Genomic DNA, 16,688 nt, shown 5'->3' with positions numbered 1-16,688 from the left:
CCAGATCATAAAGTAATCGTCTTATTTCTCGATCTAAAAAGGTATTGACTTTGAATTGAAGTAGTTAATCAATCCTAGCAATACTATGCCGCGTATCGTCCAATTCCCGTCAGGGGCCGCCGCTTCGTATAATGCTGGTGCGAGTTATACACCCAACATCCTGCTTCGAGCGGCCTGGAACGCCTGAACGTAGGGTGGCTTACCCTTTTGCATTTATCCAATAGATACATGTGGGGACGTATTTTGAATACCAAGGTATAAGAGCAAGCACTTTCCTCATTCCTAGGCTCACTACCACAGCTCCAAACAATCACCTGTAGCCTGCTCTCAACCACCACCTTCAATTACACTCTACCGAGTTTAAATTCAATCAGTATGCATCTCACTTCTGCACTCGTGGCTTTTGCTGCCAGCATTATTACCGTTTCTGCTACTACCGTCCCAGACGGTGTTTACATGATAACAAGATACACCAATGGCACTGAAGTCTACACTCCATCTGAAAACGGAGCCTCTCCCATTGTCCTTACCGCCGAGGACGTCGCAGTGGTACGCGCCGCGAATCGACGCGACATGCTTTCATCATCCACACTCAACACACTGTCCAAGCGCCGCACCGATTGCTGGGGTTATCAGCTCGAAGAATTCGGCATCGATAGGGCATTCGAAGCCCTGGCCGAGGGGTGGGCTGGCAACGGGCAGGATGTCTGTTCAAGCACACCAGGTCTAAGAAGATACGTTGCATCATTGAGAAATCAAATGATGGTATACTATTGCGTCAACGAATCCGGAAAATGTGGCAATTGCAACCGGGACGACGTTTATTACGCAATGGCTCAGATGGATGCCAAATGCCGCCGCTATGAAGCATCGTGGTTTGGATGGCCAGGAAGCTTTGAGATCGTCGGCAAAGCAAGACAAGGTGATAATGTTTGCGCGGGCAACATGAACGGTGTACCTTTCTAGCGGGACTCATTGCCAAAGTTCGGTTAAAGTCAAGACATTACTAGTGTTAGGTGGTAGAGCGAGCAATATAGCACTTGGAGGTTGTGCAAACTTTAGCTTAAAGAACCGCTCCCCTTAGGGCTCAAATTCAAGGTTCTAACCTAACCTCTTTACCCTTTACTTTACCTTCTTCTTTTCTAATTATCTCATCTTCGTTTTTCATTGCGCTAATCTTAAATCTGACATAGAGCCTTGACTTACAGTCCTTTTCAACAACCAGCCAACTAAACTTTCCACTTCAGGTTTTCGTGGGCTCTCATCTCTTCTTCATGTGCAGCCGTATGCCTTCTACTCCTCGTTCAATACTTGAGGCCCACTGTCATAATATCAGAAATTAGAACTGCCTAACTTTCCTCTATTGACGCAAGTGCTGTCTTTTCTTTAGGAAAGCCCTTCTCTTCCTATTCATGTGATACATGTCTGATGTTTCTCATTATCATAAATCATTATGATCGGGCACTGTATGGGGATCATAGAGGACCGTCTGGGGAACGGCTACCATTAATCAAAAACCAAGACAGAAATGAAGAGGGCTCAATAGTTATTCACACGAGCTTATGGCGGAATTCTACATCAAATTACTTCTAGCGTCTACTTAGAGATGTTGTTATCTTTAACACCCTTCTTACGAAGAAAATCGTGCGCTATGCTCTTGCACGTATGAAACTCGACCAGATCTGCCCAACTCAGTAACCAACCGATGAAGTGATCTACCATAGCCATGGCGTGCGCCAGGCCGCTGGAGTCCGGGTGCATGAGCAGCGGGAAAATGAAGGTAGCGTCATCGGACTCGGCCTCGCCGTCCTCCCACAGCCAGAGAAAGAGGTCTTTCTAGCGCTGCTTAACAACGCGGGCATCGAACTGTCCGTTAGTGTTGGCAATGTATGGGAAATACTGTAGTCCCATCACATCTTCATTGTTCCAGCCAATAGGAATTTCTACAAGAGGTAGGCCAGTGGCAGATGAATGCAATGGCGCGGGCGGTACTACATCCATGTCACTTATCGACGTCGGCCTTAACCAGCTGCTCGCCAGTTTAGAAAAGTCGATACGCTCGACGGGCGGGTCACTGGGGGTGAAGTGGGGTTGAGAGAAACGAAGACATCGCTTGAGAATGATTACCTTCAAGTAGTCAATGAAGAGTTGCTCCACAGCTTCAGTATTGAGCAGAGGCAACACGATTCTGGGTATACCACAGCAGGTCCCAGGTTGTTGAAATTCTAGGGCTTATGTACTTATTCATAACCGAGATAGTATGTCAATCGACGAGAAGAGCAAAAGGATTTGCAAGGAAGATGCCAGCGAGCCAATCAAACGAGGTTACCACCATGACCTAGGGGATACCCTAATATATCGGGTTTGGAAGGCGCCAGCGAACCCATCACGGCAATTTCGGGTTATGATCAGCATCCAATAGTCCTCGACAGATAATTCTCGCAGTAGATAACGCCCGTGGCCCTGGGGGTTGTGCTAGCACTGCCTTGCGAATCTGGACGGGGCCCTTGGAGCTTACGAATCCGAGTACTCCCAAAGCTACTATGGGAATGAAATACCCCAGGAGGCTTCCACCCCATCGCATGGAGCCCATATCCATCGCAGCTCCCTAGAGGTTCTCGCCATTGTAATCTAGAACGAAGCTCCTACCCCACAAGTGCTTAGGAATAATCATTGAACACTCATGATACCGATTTTCACAAGTGGAATGCATCAAAGGATGAAAGTGAACAAGGAAACAGCGAGCGGGGCATTCATCCACAAACTCACCAGATCAATCTGTTGGAGAGCAGTTGCTGTGATTAGATCACTAAAGTCTGCTTATATCAAAGCCCTTATCATGAGCACTAGGTCAGAGCAGTCTTGATGCTTGATCATATAGTTGTATACCTAGTAAAACTAGGGTTTATTAAACTCGAGGAAGTGTATAAGTACAAGGCAATTTCGGAACTCTGAGTAACAAAAACTCCATTTCTTTGTACTCTATCTTTGTGCCTTTTTGATACTTCTAGAAAACGAATGCAAATGGCCATGGAACTTACGGACTCGGAGAAAGGGCTAGAGGATAGATCTGGTGCTCATTCACAGCACTCAACAGCCGACTTTGCCGAGGGCGGGCTTGTGCTTGTGAGCGAGGGACCAGCTCTAACAAGGACCTTTACTCTATTAAGCGCCTGTGCGATTGGCATTACTACCGGTAACTCGTGGGCTGTTATGGGCGCAGGTATTGTACGTAACATAACTGTGGACACTTTACTAGCTGGAGTTAACAGAGAGGACAGATTACGTCGCTTCGCAGCGGTGAAGCGGCTGGGGCGATATATGAGTAGTGCGTGACTCTTTCAGATTTCATTTTGACCTCAAGCGTATCAATTTCCTAGCTAACACCACGATTGGAATTGCAGTGTAGTCGTCTCTATCTTCTATGGCTTCACTCTGGCGTCAATCGCAGAACTCGCATCGTCAATCCCATCATCAGGAGGTACGCCCATCACACTTTCGCGATTTTCTAGAATTAGGGTCGAACGCGTACTAATAGAGCTTCATCTGCAGTCTACCATTGGACGTTGGTGACGGCGGGCACCAAGTACGGCAAAACTTGTGGTTGATTTGCTGGCTGGTTGAATGGTTTGGCGTGGATGTTTGCCATTGCCTCCAACTGCGTCATGGTCAGTAACATGGTGCTCCAGTCGTATAAATTGTATCACCCCGAGCTGGAGCCTCAGCGATGGCACGTCTTTATCTGCTACCTCATCATGTCGTGGGGATGCTGCTTCACTGTCATTTTCGCAGCGCTCTTTTCCACTTATCAGCCGACTCGGCTCCTTCCTCACCATCATGGGCTTCTTTGTTACTATCATCGTCTGTGCCGTAACGCCTGGGTTAGCTGGTGATAGGTATGCATCGAGCGAATCCGTCTGAAATCAGTGGAACAAAGGCACCGGATATTTGAGCGACGAGTTTGTTTTCCTGACAGGTATGCTGAACGGTGCCGATGCCGTGGGTGCTGTTGATTGTGTTACCCACATTGCCGAGGAGGATTCCACGGTATGTCGTACCATTTCAGCCCAAACAACCATTTGGGCGCTAAGATCCATATAGATAACACAAGAGAGAACTGGCTAACCAACGTACTTAGTCCACGAGTGAATCTGCCCAAATCTCTCCCCTGTCAGGTAGTCATGGGCTTTGTGACTGGTTTCTGCTACTTGATCGTAGTGTTCTACGCCACCAAGAACCTAGAGGCGATCATCGAGCTGGAAACCATCTGTCCCACCAGGGAGATGTATCTACAAGCGACTGGCTCCAAAGGGGGAGCGGTTGGGCTGCTTACAGTCATCATCCTGCCAATCTTGTGCGCAACGGTGGGCTGCGGGCCGCACGCTCTACGCACTCGGTCGTGACGGCGCAACCCCGTTTGCAAGTAAGATTGGCGCAGTCAGTTCGCAATGGCAGAGCCCGCTTTCCTCGACTCTAGCATACGGCATCTTTATGACTTGCACTGGGGCGGTGTATGCAGGTTCACTGACAGCGTTCAAAGCCTTCATAGGCTCGTTCTTCGTGCTGCCGACGCTGTCGTACCTCGTTGCCATCCTGCCGCACTTGATGTCTGGCCGCAAGCTCATCAAGCCTAGACCCTTCTAGATGGGTCGTTTTGGTGCCACCGTCAACAGCGTTGCCTGCTTCTATATCCCCGTCTCCATCGTCATCTATTGCTTCCCGTACAGCCTGCCGACGACGGCTGGGGCGATGAACTGCATCAGCGTCATCATCTCGGGTCTTGCTGTGCTCGCGGGGCTGTGGTGGATGGTGCACGGGAGAAGATACTACCAAGACCCTCGAGTAGAGTTGCAGGTATTAAAGAGAGAAGGTATTCAATATTCTTCCAATGGACTGCATGTTCGCTTTAGGCAATGAGGAGGGGGTTGTCTGGTGGTGAGGTTGTTTCCGCGGTGGTTCCCATGTTGCCATTTGATGAATCTGTAGTCACTAAATTAATCATCTATCATCATCATTATCATCATCACCATCATCATCATCACCATTTAGAGAAGAAGGACCTGCTCGCTGGCGCCTTCCAATATGGGAGACCTACTTTTCCCTGTCGCGGGCCATCGCGATAAGATAGTAATGAATCTGGACTGGTTTCGACTACCCCATGATTTTCTGTAAGTCGTGCTTCTCACCAATCACCAGGCTAGGACATGTACACTGGATAGCGTGAGTAAGACCTCAGATCCGCCGTAGCTTTCTCTCCACCTTCTTGCCTCACATGCTATCATCTGATATCTGTGCATGACACATCACTCAACACATGAGCAGATTGTCCGATCCCGCATGACCCAAGTAGATTTCTTGTCACTTCCAGAATGCAAAGAGCTGCAGCCAATCAGCCCGCGGCACATCTGTGATGAAGGCCAGGCCGAATCCTGTTCGTGCATGGCAGTCCAAGTCCAAATGTGTGACATTCACGGGGTACGAATAGAGCCTATCCCAGATACTTTACAGGGCGTTGCGCAGCCGTGGATCTCGCTGACAGTTTGCAGCTGCTGGACCTGCCAATCTCGCAAGATAAAATCTGATGAGCGGCAGGATAACGGGTGCGCAGTGTGTGGAAAGGCTGGCTTGGAGTGCGCAGACCCTTCAAGGCTTACACCGGCGAAAGATCAACACAGGTCAGCCTCGAACATTCGTTTTCTCAGCGGGTCTAAATGGCTACCTTCTGAGCATAGTTAATTTATTGCTAGGCGGGCCAGCATTACCACTTGCGTCGGACCGTGAAACAACGAGGAAACTGTCAGCCATCAATTCGGTCGTTACGCCATTAGGCACGCTTCTCATTGGGCCTTTTGGTCTCTTCCAATCTAATTGCAATGACATTATTCAAACAACTTCAGAACGCTCGGCATCATCCTGAGAACCAGCTGGGAGCATTGATGACAACGGCCCTTTCTCTGACAAATGCCCTCCTTTCCCCTACAGACCATGACTGGAGAAGACTCTGACGTCCCAATCCACTTCCAAGCATGTCGCTGACTACGCCAGCAAGTTATACCACTCAGCATGAATAGAGGTGACTCGAGCAACCAAGTCACCAGCATCTGCCGCTTCCTCACCCTCCTCGCCCAGACAACATGCCTCGAAATCTTTCCTCGACCGTGGCCGCCCGATTACCACCTTCCCGCCTCCGCTCCGCCATATTTCCACCCTGATGAGAGAAGTATCGAACACATATACGGAATCACCCCCGAACTCGCCAGCCTACTGCACAAAACGTGTCGAATCGCAGAACACCTCGCCTTCTACCGCCAGCAGGCAGGTATACCGACCCCTGCGTCTATTTGCGCAGCGCACAAGATACTGGGCGAGGCTATTATGGCCTAGGTAATTGACACGGAGCCCTCCCATCTTATCTAGTGACAGGAGCGTACTATGCTTGAGATTGCGCGGTGTCAGGTCTGCGCATTCCATAGCGCATTGCTGATATACTACCGCCGCACGGTGCTTGATGGCGAGGGCGTCATCGTCGATGTAGATGTTGAGGCGGAGGCAAATGCTGTCTGGGAGAACCTGGCGGCAGCAGAAAACCTTAAGGATGCATATATGGGCGGTGTGAAGAGAACCGCGCCTATGTCGTGGCCGGCGTTTATTGCCGCGTGTGAGACGAGGAACCGCGAGCCCTGGGTCAGGTGGTGGACACGGGTCGAGGGGTATGGTCTTGGGAACTTTACACGGCAGTGGAGGGTTATCCAGGAGGTCTGGGATGTTACGGATATAGATGGAAATATCAATAGTTGGAGAGAGGCGTTACGGCGCATACGGAGGCTAGTCTTGCCTGTGTAGTTGGGCACAAGGGGTGATAGTCATCTAACGTAGTGGTCATGAGACAATATAGCAGGTTTCTTCATCGAATGTATATTGCTTTTTATACATCTACATATCTTCTAACAGTACTTTCAATGAGCAGAATCTGCTGTTCGAAGACTTATTGTCTTGATTCTAGTTTCCTACAGTCATTTATTAAGACGATGATTTGCTCCTATCTGACTTGTGTGTATCTGGTTCCCTCTTCTGACGAAAAAAATGGCCAATCACGCCTCGGTTAGATATCAGAGTATGGCTTTGGTCATTTTAGAGCTCTTCTTTCACCCTAAGCAGCGCTGGTCCCTTGTTTGATTTGGCCATGGCCGCCATGATATCCACGATCAGGTCCGCAGCCGCAATCGATGTGATTTTGGCGGCAGTGTCATACGGCGGGCTTACTTCTACTACGTCAACACCAAATAGATTGATGCCTTCGAGGCCTCTGATAAACCGCTTGAGTTCGCGCGTAGTCCATCCGCCGAATTCTGGAGTGCCTGTAGCCGGGGCGATGCTTGGATCCAGCACTATAACGAATTAGCATATTGGCGTCTCTGAGTGCACGGAGAAAGCAGTAGATGACGCAGGGGTAGGAGGTATCTCACCGTCAATGTCGATGGAAAGATAGGCAGGGGTATCTTTGACGAAGTTCAGTGTCTTGGCGATGATACCGTTCATGTCGATATCATCGATCTCGTGTGCCTCGATAATGCCGAAGCCGACATCTCTTTCAATCTCGTAATCCTTCGGGCTTTACAACGACGAAAATAAAGATGTTAATATAAACGGTTCTTGAGTTGGAGTACTGAAGAGTGAGGGCACTGGCAAATGGCTTGGTTCGGAGGCTACCATGCACACTGGTCCTTTTGCTGATGCAGCCCTTCCGGCTAGCGTGCCAAAAGAAAGTACCATGGGTAAGGGCGGACTGGTTTGATCTAATACCTGTGTAGCCTTGGTAAGGATCCCATCTGTATGCGACACGGTTAGCGTCGGTTCTTCTAAATCGCTAAAGGGAAGACGCTGCTCACGTATCCAGATGCGAGTCCAAGTGAATGACGGATATAGATCCATACACAGTCTTGAGAGATCTTAAAATGGGCAGGGTGATGGAATTATCACCTCCCAAGCTGATGATACGCGGATGTTCCCATGAGTTTGCTGAAGAGGTTGGATGGTACAAGACCTGTCTGTATCCTTGTTCCACCCGCTTGACAACATGGGCTGCATCGAACGGAGTGAAGGGCACATCGCCGCAATCGACCTGGAAGCCAAAGTATCAATGCGGTGGATCTCACAAGTAAGGACGGCGAGCAAGAGCGTTACTCATTACAGGATTATTTGTGTGTATTGAATACTTTAACTTACAATAGCGAGTCCCTCCTCGAAAGGGTTGACTTCCCAGACGGTGTTATAGCTTCGACCCTTTTTTTCCTTGCAGAGCCAGCTCGGGTACCTCTAGGACCGAAGCGACATCAGAGTCTGTGAACGCATGAGCGCACGGATCCAATTCACCAGTCTATTTTGTGTAGATTCTACAAACCTTCGATTGGATGGCTGTAGTCTGGACCAACGTCCAGGGCGGCCACTGTGGGCAGAAGACCCGTCCAGGAGTTTAGTCGCATGGTCGACGATTGGGAGCAAGATGACGACTTTGGCTTTGGATAATTGTACTACTAAGCTGGAAGGAAACCGTACAGAAGTGACGAGTTTGTGATACACAAATGGTGACCATTCTTAAATAAGAGTCGCAATCCTTATATAGGTCTGAGTATTGGGCCCGATTCGGTCCAGCTCCTTTGTCTTTATGCACATGTATCTGCCTGACGTGTAGGCGTTGCGGGCTTGCATGTTTACGTAGTCGAAACTGCGGCGCTGATGAGTCGCAGGAGGGCACTGATAAGAAGCTCGCAGGCGCTTTCCATACCTACGTCAGAGGAAATAACATGTCGCAGACTCCTGCCGAAGCCGAGCTGTCTGGAGTACTTGGGGCTGACGCGCCTTCCGTCACTGGCTACACATGAGCACCGACGCCAGTCTCGCTGGCGGTTGCCGAATTTGGCGTTCCCAGCCAGAATCGGGCAACCACGCTAGTAAGTAAGTACTACTGTATCCTGCCATCATCCCCGCCAACCCCAATCCATCACTACTTATCTCGCGACATTCACGCAAAACAAGCATTGACCAAGACACGCTTATTTAACATGACCGGCAGCGGTAAATGCACAGGATCAGCAGCGGCAGTGTCATTGTTCAAGCGTCTCGAATTTTTCAACGCCCTTCTCATCATAACGCTCTCCTGCTCTCTTGTCGCTAGGCAATGGCCATAGCAGTTGTCGCTGCTGCCACCCTTGGCCTGGCATTCTTGCTCTACCACCTTTGTTTTTCTCTCTTTATAAGCCCTCTTACAAAGATACCGGGTCCAAAAGCCTTTGCCTTCTCAGCATGGCGACTTGCATTGGAAGACTTCTGAGGCACACGCACTTCGCAACAAGCACGGTCCCGTCGTGCGCCTGGGACCTAGTGAAGTGTCGCTCAACAGCACTTCCGCTCTGCGAATCATGTATGGAGCCGGCAGTGCTTTCGAGCGGACCAGTTTCTACAACATATTTCATGCCTATGCCAAATCGGCCATGCTCAAAGGAGCCAATGCAGCCATAGTGGAAGCCAAGATCCGCCAGTACTTGGATCTGATTGCCCGACAGGAAGGCTCGAATGAGATATTTGCCTCATTGCACTACTTTTCTTTAGACACTATGACCGACTTCTTATACGGGAAGTACGGGAAGACGTCTTGCTTAGAAGGTTCCGAAGCCGACCGCGCGTTGGTCGATGATATAGTGGACGTTGCGCGCCGCAGATTATCCTGGTTCACCGTCCACCTACCACGCTATACTGCATGGTTGTATTCTTGGACCGGCCTCTTTGGGAAGGTTGCCCGCGGCTCCTACCCAATGCAGCTGCCAAACACGTACACAGGCGTCCGGCGCCACGTTATGATCGCATGCCAGGAATTTGCACGTAGCCCGGCTGCTTACGACCTCTGTGAGAGCGTGGAGCAAACGCCCCCATTGATTGCGAAACTGTGGAAGAATCATTACTCCCGAAAGACTGGTGGGCTGGACGACGTTGATATCGCTTCCGGGTGCGCCGATCACCTTCTCGCTGGCATAGACACCACCAGCGATGCCCTGATGTTTTTCATCTGGTCGCTCTCCCAGCCCGAGAGCAACAGGTCCCAGCAGAAACTCGTTGGTGAGGTCCGCAGCATATCTCAGGAGAACCTCAATGCACACCACATTCCAAACGTCGAGGCTAGTGACAAGCTTCCTTATGTAAACGCTGTTATTAAAGAAACTCTTCGACTGTACGCTCCCTTGCCAGCCCCTGAACCACGGAAAGCCCCCACAGCTACCGTGATTGATGGCTATCGTATCCCAGCAGGAACGACAGTATCTATATTGCCGTATACTCTATATCGGAATCTAAAAGTCTTCTTAGATATAATGCAGTTCAACACTGATCGCTGGATGGATCCCTCCCAGAATACTGTCGAGATAAGCAGGTGGTTCTTGGCATTTCTAGTGGAAGCAGAATGTGCATTGGACTCCAGTACGCTATTGCCTTCCTTTTGACTGCAGCGCACAATTATTTGCTCGATTTAGACTTACTTACTTACTTATACTAGCCTTGTAATGGTAGAAATGACTAGATTAGTGGCCGCTGTATATCGTAAGTATACTACTACTACTATTTGTGATATTGATATCGTTTCTCCTGGTATTATAAGCCGCTACGAAATGTTTTATGATGAAGGATGCGGCGGTGTAAAGGTGAGTTTTGGCTTCCATTACTATTGTACTAAGATGAAGGCCTTGCCCTCTCACGATATATCCCAGGAGCACATCCACTTCAATACCTTAAACTGGGGGATTTGACACTGGCCGACCAGCACGCTTCTCAGGGAGTACACCAGCGCGTTGCGCAATCTTCTTTGCCGAATCCGATACCTTCGAAATGTCCGAAACAATCGTATTGCCAGAAATAACCGGCCCGGTCTTGCCGTAATTACCTGTAATGGTGTTATTTGCCGTGTTGACGCCGTTGCGTGCATACCAGATGCCATTTGAGAGGAAGATGTTGTTTTGGATGAGGTATGAATTGGAGCCTTCATCTGTATAAGCACCGAAGCCACTAGAGTCGAAGCCATAATTCTCAATAATGTATGTGGATGGACTCTTTGAAAGGGTGTATATTGCACCAAGGTCAGTGTGTGAGTAGCCGTAGCCGTGAACCAAGTTGCCCTCGACGCGGTTGTTCGTCGACGTTGTCGGACTCGTATACTTTGGTTGATACTTGTATAGTCCGCGGTTGACGTATTCAGAACTACCTCCGGCATCGTTAGATCCCCAGCCATAGCCAATGCAGATGCCAGTATAAGGAGTGATGTAGATGTCGTTATGTAAGATGACAGAATTCTGGACATATGTCGCTAGAATCGGCACTGTAGAACTGAACAGAGACGAAACATTGTAGAAGATGTTACCGGATATCTCTATGTGTGAGTTTGTCATGCGTACATCACTTGGATGGTGTGCATCGGCTCGAATGCCGCCGGCAGTAATGCTGTTACCCATTACCTGGGTGAAGTAGCCGTCCTTGACCGCAATATTGTTTGCTCCCAAACCAGTACCAGTGATATGAGCGTTGGCATCGTTGCCAATACCGATGCCTCCGCCACCCATCATGGTGTAATTTCCACCAGAGAAGACTATGTTCTTAGCTGCGCTAATCTGGATTGCGGACGGCATTTGACACCAATTGGGACGGGTGGACTCAAAGTTGGAGGGGTCATACGTCTTGTCTTCGCAAATGTTGCCTCCTGTCTGCTGATCGATGTATCCAATGCTAGCAGGTTGCAGCCATGTGGTATGAGCCTATGGTTTGAGTGAGAGGTGAGTCTATGCAGTGGCCTAAGCTCAAGCTTACAAAGTTAAAATCGTGGAACGAGATGTCATGAACAGGATCCGCGTAGGTCCCGCCAATCACAACGAGCGCTTCGGAAACACCCAGATACGTGTCTGAAGTTGCCATATTCTCGCCCGAGAGTGGTTTGTAGTAAACCTTACCAGCAGCCGAGTCAAGATAGAATTGACCGCCCTCTGTCAAGAGTGCCAAGGCATTCTGCACCCATACACCAAAGTCCGCATTGTTCTTGTTGACGGTGTCATAGCCCCAGATCTGGTTGTACCATGTATTTTGCTTCATTATCAACTTTCTGTTCCCAACAGATTCTATCGGTGCATAGCGATCTGCGAAAGAGTTGATAAAGCGAATCTCTGCGCCATTCAATCCCGGGGTGGAGGAAAGCCAGTCATATGTGCTCGAAGTCCATTCCATACCAGTACTCGTGTAAGTGAAGTCCTTTCGGTTTGCAATCTTCCTGCGTGCGTAATTGGAAGCTTTCCCATTGACGTACAAGTTTCGCGACTTGAGGCCCACTGGAACTTTCGCGGAGTAAACACCATTTGATTCTGCTGTCCAGTTGGTAATCTTAAGACCCCCTGATATCGTCGCACCAGCCCCAACCCATTTGACCGTGACATCGTTCTTGCCTGAGTCTTCGACTGTGAATCTAAGGGGCACTGAAAGCGTATATGTGCCTGCACCAACGTGGACGGTGATGTTTTCCTTGGCCGTTCCAGCAATCTGCTTGCGAACAGCTTGCTGCGCTCTAGCGATTGTTTGGAAAGGAGCAACTGCTGTTCCTGCATTACTATCCAAGCCAGATGATAAGACATAAAAGTCCACTGCGCGTGCAGTGTGGGCGCACACGGCGGCGCAGAACAAAACAAGTTTCCAGTGCATGACTGGTCAAATCCTGGTGACTGAAACTGGGTGTGGGTCTGAAACATTGTCCTGATTTTCCCCAGTTTTCATACATTGCGCCTGGAGAATTTGCATTGTCTTCACTTAATATATCGGTAGTTGTGCGAATTCCCGGAGATTGCAACAATTAAAATTGCGGGGAAGACCAGAGTAGGGCCATGGCTAAGAGGGGTTTACGCCTATACAAAGATAGCTAGCGCACGGCCATCAGAGGATGATGAAACAACGTGCATGACGGAGAATTCAGTTACTGCGGAGTAGGAGGTTCTGCGCAGCCCCATAGCCAGACTGATTGGTGTGAAACGCATATTTCCCTGATATCGTGCGCAGGGCTTTGAGCTGGAAAACTACCGTGCTTTTTACTATCACTACTGACAGTCTGGGCGAGCGTGCATGGGGCATCAGATGATGCGGTTCTATATTTAAAAGTAGTGCGTGTATATAACATGAGGTCCTCTCTTATGAGGAATATACGTCGTTAATCTTCTTGATCATTCGAAATGCTCTACCTAAAATCTCTCGCTGGAGCTTTGCTCTTAGGTGCAGCCACGGTATTGGGCGCGCCAGGATACTACCAAGATTGTAAGCCTCACCACCAGACAACCCATTTGAAAGGATGTAATGCTCATACAACAAAGCGGTCGTCTCTGAGTTGCCAGCAGCGAGCTCTGATGCTACACATGGTCTTGTCAAGCGCGCAAACTCAGCTGGGTGCGGAAAGACGCCCACGCTAACGTCGGGCGTGAAGAGCATCAACGTCAATGGCAAGAATCGTCAATACACCATTCGTGTACCCTCTGGATACGACAAGAGCAAGCCCTACAAGTTGATTTTCGCCTTTCATTGGGTTGGCGGCACTATGGGAGATGTCTCTAGTGGCGGATCTGACGGTGCTCAATGGGCATATTATGGGATGCAGAAGAAGTCTAACGAGGGCGCTATCCTGGTTGCGCCACAGGGCCTGAATAATGGTTGGCCAAACAGCGGTGGGGAGGATATTGCATTTCTGGATGCAATGAGGAACTCAATCGAGGCAGACCTTTGTGTTGACACAACAAAGAGATTCGCGACGGGCTTTTCGTACGGCGGATCAATGTCCTTTTCCATCGCATGCTCCCGCGCTAAAGACTTTCGCGCAGTTGCTGTTATCTCTGGAGGGCAGCTAAGTGGATGTAACGGTGGGAATGACCCTATCGCGTACCTTGGCATCCATGGCATCAGCGACGGGACACTCAATATTGCTGGCGGCCGAGCGTTGCGTGATAGGTTCGTTAAGAACAATGGTTGCACAAGCCAGAGTCCTAGGGAGCCCGCGGCCGGTAGCAAGACACATGTAACAACGAAATACTCCGGCTGCAAGTCTGGGTACCCAGTCACATGGCTTGCGTTTGATGGTGGACATGCGCCTGCACCCGTGGATGGCGGGGGTGATAGTGGCGCTCGCAGCTATATTCCAGATGAGATTTGGGGTTTCTTTAACCAGTTCTAGATATTCAATCATCCGAACCAATGTTGGATCTTGACTCGATACCTTTCTATCCTTTATATGTACTGCCAAAACGCATGTGTAAGCTTAAGTAAACGTTCGGGGTGCGGCGGATAGCACAATCGCCAAAAAAACATCATTTCTCTATTGCCCAGTTACCCATGCACAACTCTCTAGGAGTGATAGGCAAGAGTTAGTGCCAAGAGAAAGGGTATTTGGGCGTGAGTTCCAATACCGCTCAACGATACAACTACTAGGCTTCCTTCATGCATATATTGACACCGCCTCTCGGCTACATTGGCTATTACAGTTCGGGTGACCATAGGAATCTAAAACAAGTGTAATTTGTTGTTCATCGATACCTGCCAAGAGAATCGAGATATCATCGAACTTCCCCGGACACTAACGTCGCATTAGTGCCTGAAAAAGTTATAATGCACAAAATAAGTATAGTATAGTCTCCGCAAATATTCCGACGAGCGGGAGACCAACTGAAACATTCCTTAATCTTGGCAATTGAATTGTACCATGTATCAACGGCCCTTATCTATTATTAGGCTGCTTGGCGATTCTATAGGCATAATGCGTGTGCATATGCAGTCAATGATAAGCTAAGCGCTCGACGGCACTTTTTGGATGGAACACCTCCTCTAGGTTGATGCAAGTTGATGGACATCATGCGCTGGAAGTTATGGCAAAAGAGTTTGAATATATTCTGTTGCGATCATTCCAATGGCTCTGCTTGAACAGGTCAGCCAGTAGGGACAGAAGCCAATGCATGAGCGTTGAATATACGGGGTCCACCCCGCTTCTCACGTCCACTCTCTACTTCAAACAAATATTGTATATTATCTGCCAAGTAAACAGTGTAGTACCTATAGGGTTACTCCATATCGCCCTACCAAGATTTTGCCAATCTTATCTCTTCCAACAGCCTATCATGGCCTGCAATTCTAGAAGACTAGTACGGTCTCTAAGCATGCAATGCGATTATAAAGAGTCTAAGTCTGACTGGAATCTTGCTACATCCATTCCCAGCTATTCATTACACTGTTGAAAGCTTCAAGATTATCACAGTTCAATCCAAATTCGAGTTCTTATAGGGCAATGAAGATTCTACTAGCCATCAGCCTCATCGGGCAATTATCCTACCTCACTCAAGCGCACTACCACTTCCCTCACTTTGTAATCAATGGCCAAGTTACTGGTGCACACGAGTATGTCCGCGAGCACGATAACGGTTTCCAGCCTTCATGGGACGAGGGCAGATTCATTAACAGCGAAGATCTCCGCTGCAATAAGGGTTCCATGAATCACCGCACTCAACCGAAGACTTACAAAGTCAAGGCAGGCCAAGATGTCATTGGTTTCCAAGCATATATCAATACGGAATTATTCCATCCAGGCCCTGTTCAGGTATCGTTGCCTTACTGCCATCAGCAGATCTCCTCATCGTAATAACCACTTTTTATTAGATTTATCTCTCGAAAGCGCCCGGCGATATTCGCGACTACGATGGATCCGGCGATTGGTTCAAAGTATATCAGCTTGGGCATCAGCCTGGCTCGACGGCTGACTCCGCATGGCTGTCATGGCATAAGAAGCAGTTCACTTTCAAGCTCCCTGCCGAGATCCCAGCAGGCCAATACCTGATGCGAATCGAGCAGATCACCACTCATCCTCCCTACACAAACCGCGAGTTTTACATCCAATGTGCACACATCGAGATTGCCAGCAGTTATAACGGCTCTCCCTCACCTACATTCAAGATACCGGGTGTATACAACCGCACGCAGCCGTTCTTCAAATATGACAGTTGGGCAAAGCCACAGCCGACCGTTTGCCCGCTCCCTGGACCCGCGATGTGGCCAAACAATAACAACTTGAACAAGATCCTTTGAGTGTCGCAAGAAGGGGGAAGCGGTTTACAGTTTGCGGTTTAGAGAGTAGAAGATGGCTAGTACACGCGTCACGAAACGCTAACGCTAGACCTATTTCAGTGCAGTTCGCACCTCGAAGTACGACTTACATGGGTTAGGCCTTCCTAGATCTGTGCGACCTATTGGAAGTTGTCTGTTCTGGCGGGCAGGTGCCTATGTCGGGCTGGAAATGCAAGGCCACCTGTGGCATTCAGTCGTGCATAGTACATGCAATTTATCGTGCATAGATTTTGGTTATTTTGTAGATTGGGCACCAAGCTTGGTGTATATTTATGTACAGACTTCTGCACGAGAAACTGAGTATGCAGATCCTCGACTTTTCTTAGCATTACATTTTGCATTTTGAAGCTCATTGTTGGAAATCTTCGATTCGCCGCTATCGTGACTCAGAAACTAAACCATGTTCCGTCCGCTAATTTGTCTTCTCCTATCAGCTCTGCAAGTGCGCAGGATTACAGCTGAAGTTCCTGAATCCTGCCAAAAGAACCATAATGGTTTCTTCGTCACAGAAGACA

At 48.9% G+C, this 16,688-nt stretch overlaps 10 protein-coding genes across 10 annotated transcripts; 7 read left to right on the top strand and 3 right to left on the bottom strand.

The window, feature by feature from the left end:
* Positions 1-375: 375 nt before the first annotated feature.
* On the top strand, positions 376-966 carry COCMIDRAFT_108889 (uncharacterized protein; the record flags this gene model as incomplete). The annotated part of the gene is made up of 1 exon (XM_007694888.1): positions 376-966. One exon carries the CDS (start codon positions 376-378, stop codon positions 964-966), a length of 591 nt encoding a protein of 196 aa, XP_007693078.1.
* Positions 967-3,024: 2,058 nt separating this feature from the next.
* On the top strand, positions 3,025-3,608 carry COCMIDRAFT_30652 (uncharacterized protein; the record flags this gene model as incomplete). The annotated part of the gene is made up of 4 exons (XM_007694887.1): positions 3,025-3,228; positions 3,273-3,328; positions 3,405-3,481; positions 3,553-3,608. The coding sequence occupies 4 exons, from the start codon at positions 3,025-3,027 to the stop codon at positions 3,606-3,608; spliced, it is 393 nt and encodes a 130-aa protein (XP_007693077.1).
* Positions 3,609-4,385: 777 nt separating this feature from the next.
* On the bottom strand, positions 4,386-4,592 carry COCMIDRAFT_108904 (uncharacterized protein; the record flags this gene model as incomplete). The annotated part of the gene is made up of 1 exon (XM_007694886.1): positions 4,386-4,592. The coding sequence occupies one exon, from the start codon at positions 4,590-4,592 to the stop codon at positions 4,386-4,388; it is 207 nt and encodes a 68-aa protein (XP_007693076.1).
* Positions 4,593-6,063: 1,471 nt separating this feature from the next.
* On the top strand, positions 6,064-6,384 carry COCMIDRAFT_9714 (uncharacterized protein; the record flags this gene model as incomplete). The annotated part of the gene is made up of 1 exon (XM_007694885.1): positions 6,064-6,384. The coding sequence occupies one exon, from the start codon at positions 6,064-6,066 to the stop codon at positions 6,382-6,384; it is 321 nt and encodes a 106-aa protein (XP_007693075.1).
* A 48-nt stretch (positions 6,385-6,432) lies between these two features.
* COCMIDRAFT_30650 (uncharacterized protein) lies at positions 6,433-6,843 on the top strand (the record flags this gene model as incomplete). The annotated part of the gene is made up of 1 exon (XM_007694884.1): positions 6,433-6,843. The coding sequence occupies one exon, from the start codon at positions 6,433-6,435 to the stop codon at positions 6,841-6,843; it is 411 nt and encodes a 136-aa protein (XP_007693074.1).
* Positions 6,844-7,131: 288 nt separating this feature from the next.
* COCMIDRAFT_41255 (uncharacterized protein) lies at positions 7,132-8,483 on the bottom strand (the record flags this gene model as incomplete). Its single annotated transcript, XM_007694883.1, has 6 exons — positions 7,132-7,388; positions 7,467-7,612; positions 7,668-7,829; positions 7,890-8,122; positions 8,227-8,314; positions 8,398-8,483. The coding sequence occupies 6 exons, from the start codon at positions 8,481-8,483 to the stop codon at positions 7,132-7,134; spliced, it is 972 nt and encodes a 323-aa protein (XP_007693073.1).
* Positions 8,484-9,178: 695 nt separating this feature from the next.
* On the top strand, positions 9,179-10,796 carry COCMIDRAFT_41254 (uncharacterized protein; the record flags this gene model as incomplete). The annotated part of the gene is made up of 3 exons (XM_007694882.1): positions 9,179-9,278; positions 9,388-10,470; positions 10,561-10,796. 3 exons carry the CDS (start codon positions 9,179-9,181, stop codon positions 10,794-10,796), a joined length of 1,419 nt encoding a protein of 472 aa, XP_007693072.1.
* Positions 10,779-12,726, bottom strand: COCMIDRAFT_9711 (uncharacterized protein; the record flags this gene model as incomplete). The annotated part of the gene is made up of 2 exons (XM_007694881.1): positions 10,779-11,795; positions 11,848-12,726. 2 exons carry the CDS (start codon positions 12,724-12,726, stop codon positions 10,779-10,781), a joined length of 1,896 nt encoding a protein of 631 aa, XP_007693071.1.
* A 521-nt stretch (positions 12,727-13,247) lies between these two features.
* Positions 13,248-14,236, top strand: COCMIDRAFT_41252 (carbohydrate esterase family 1 protein; the record flags this gene model as incomplete). The annotated part of the gene is made up of 2 exons (XM_007694880.1): positions 13,248-13,333; positions 13,414-14,236. 2 exons carry the CDS (start codon positions 13,248-13,250, stop codon positions 14,234-14,236), a joined length of 909 nt encoding a protein of 302 aa, XP_007693070.1.
* A 1,104-nt stretch (positions 14,237-15,340) lies between these two features.
* Positions 15,341-16,134, top strand: COCMIDRAFT_108907 (lytic polysaccharide monooxygenase; the record flags this gene model as incomplete). Its single annotated transcript, XM_007694879.1, has 2 exons — positions 15,341-15,649; positions 15,709-16,134. 2 exons carry the CDS (start codon positions 15,341-15,343, stop codon positions 16,132-16,134), a joined length of 735 nt encoding a protein of 244 aa, XP_007693069.1.
* Between the last annotated feature and the right edge of the window lie 554 nt (positions 16,135-16,688).

Source organism: Bipolaris oryzae (genome assembly GCF_000523455.1).
Source record: "Bipolaris oryzae ATCC 44560 unplaced genomic scaffold scaffold_250, whole genome shotgun sequence".
NCBI classification, from domain to species: domain Eukaryota; kingdom Fungi; phylum Ascomycota; class Dothideomycetes; order Pleosporales; family Pleosporaceae; genus Bipolaris; species Bipolaris oryzae.
The sequence above is the reverse complement of the archived record's forward strand: the minus strand, read 5'-3'. Positions and strand labels throughout refer to the sequence as shown.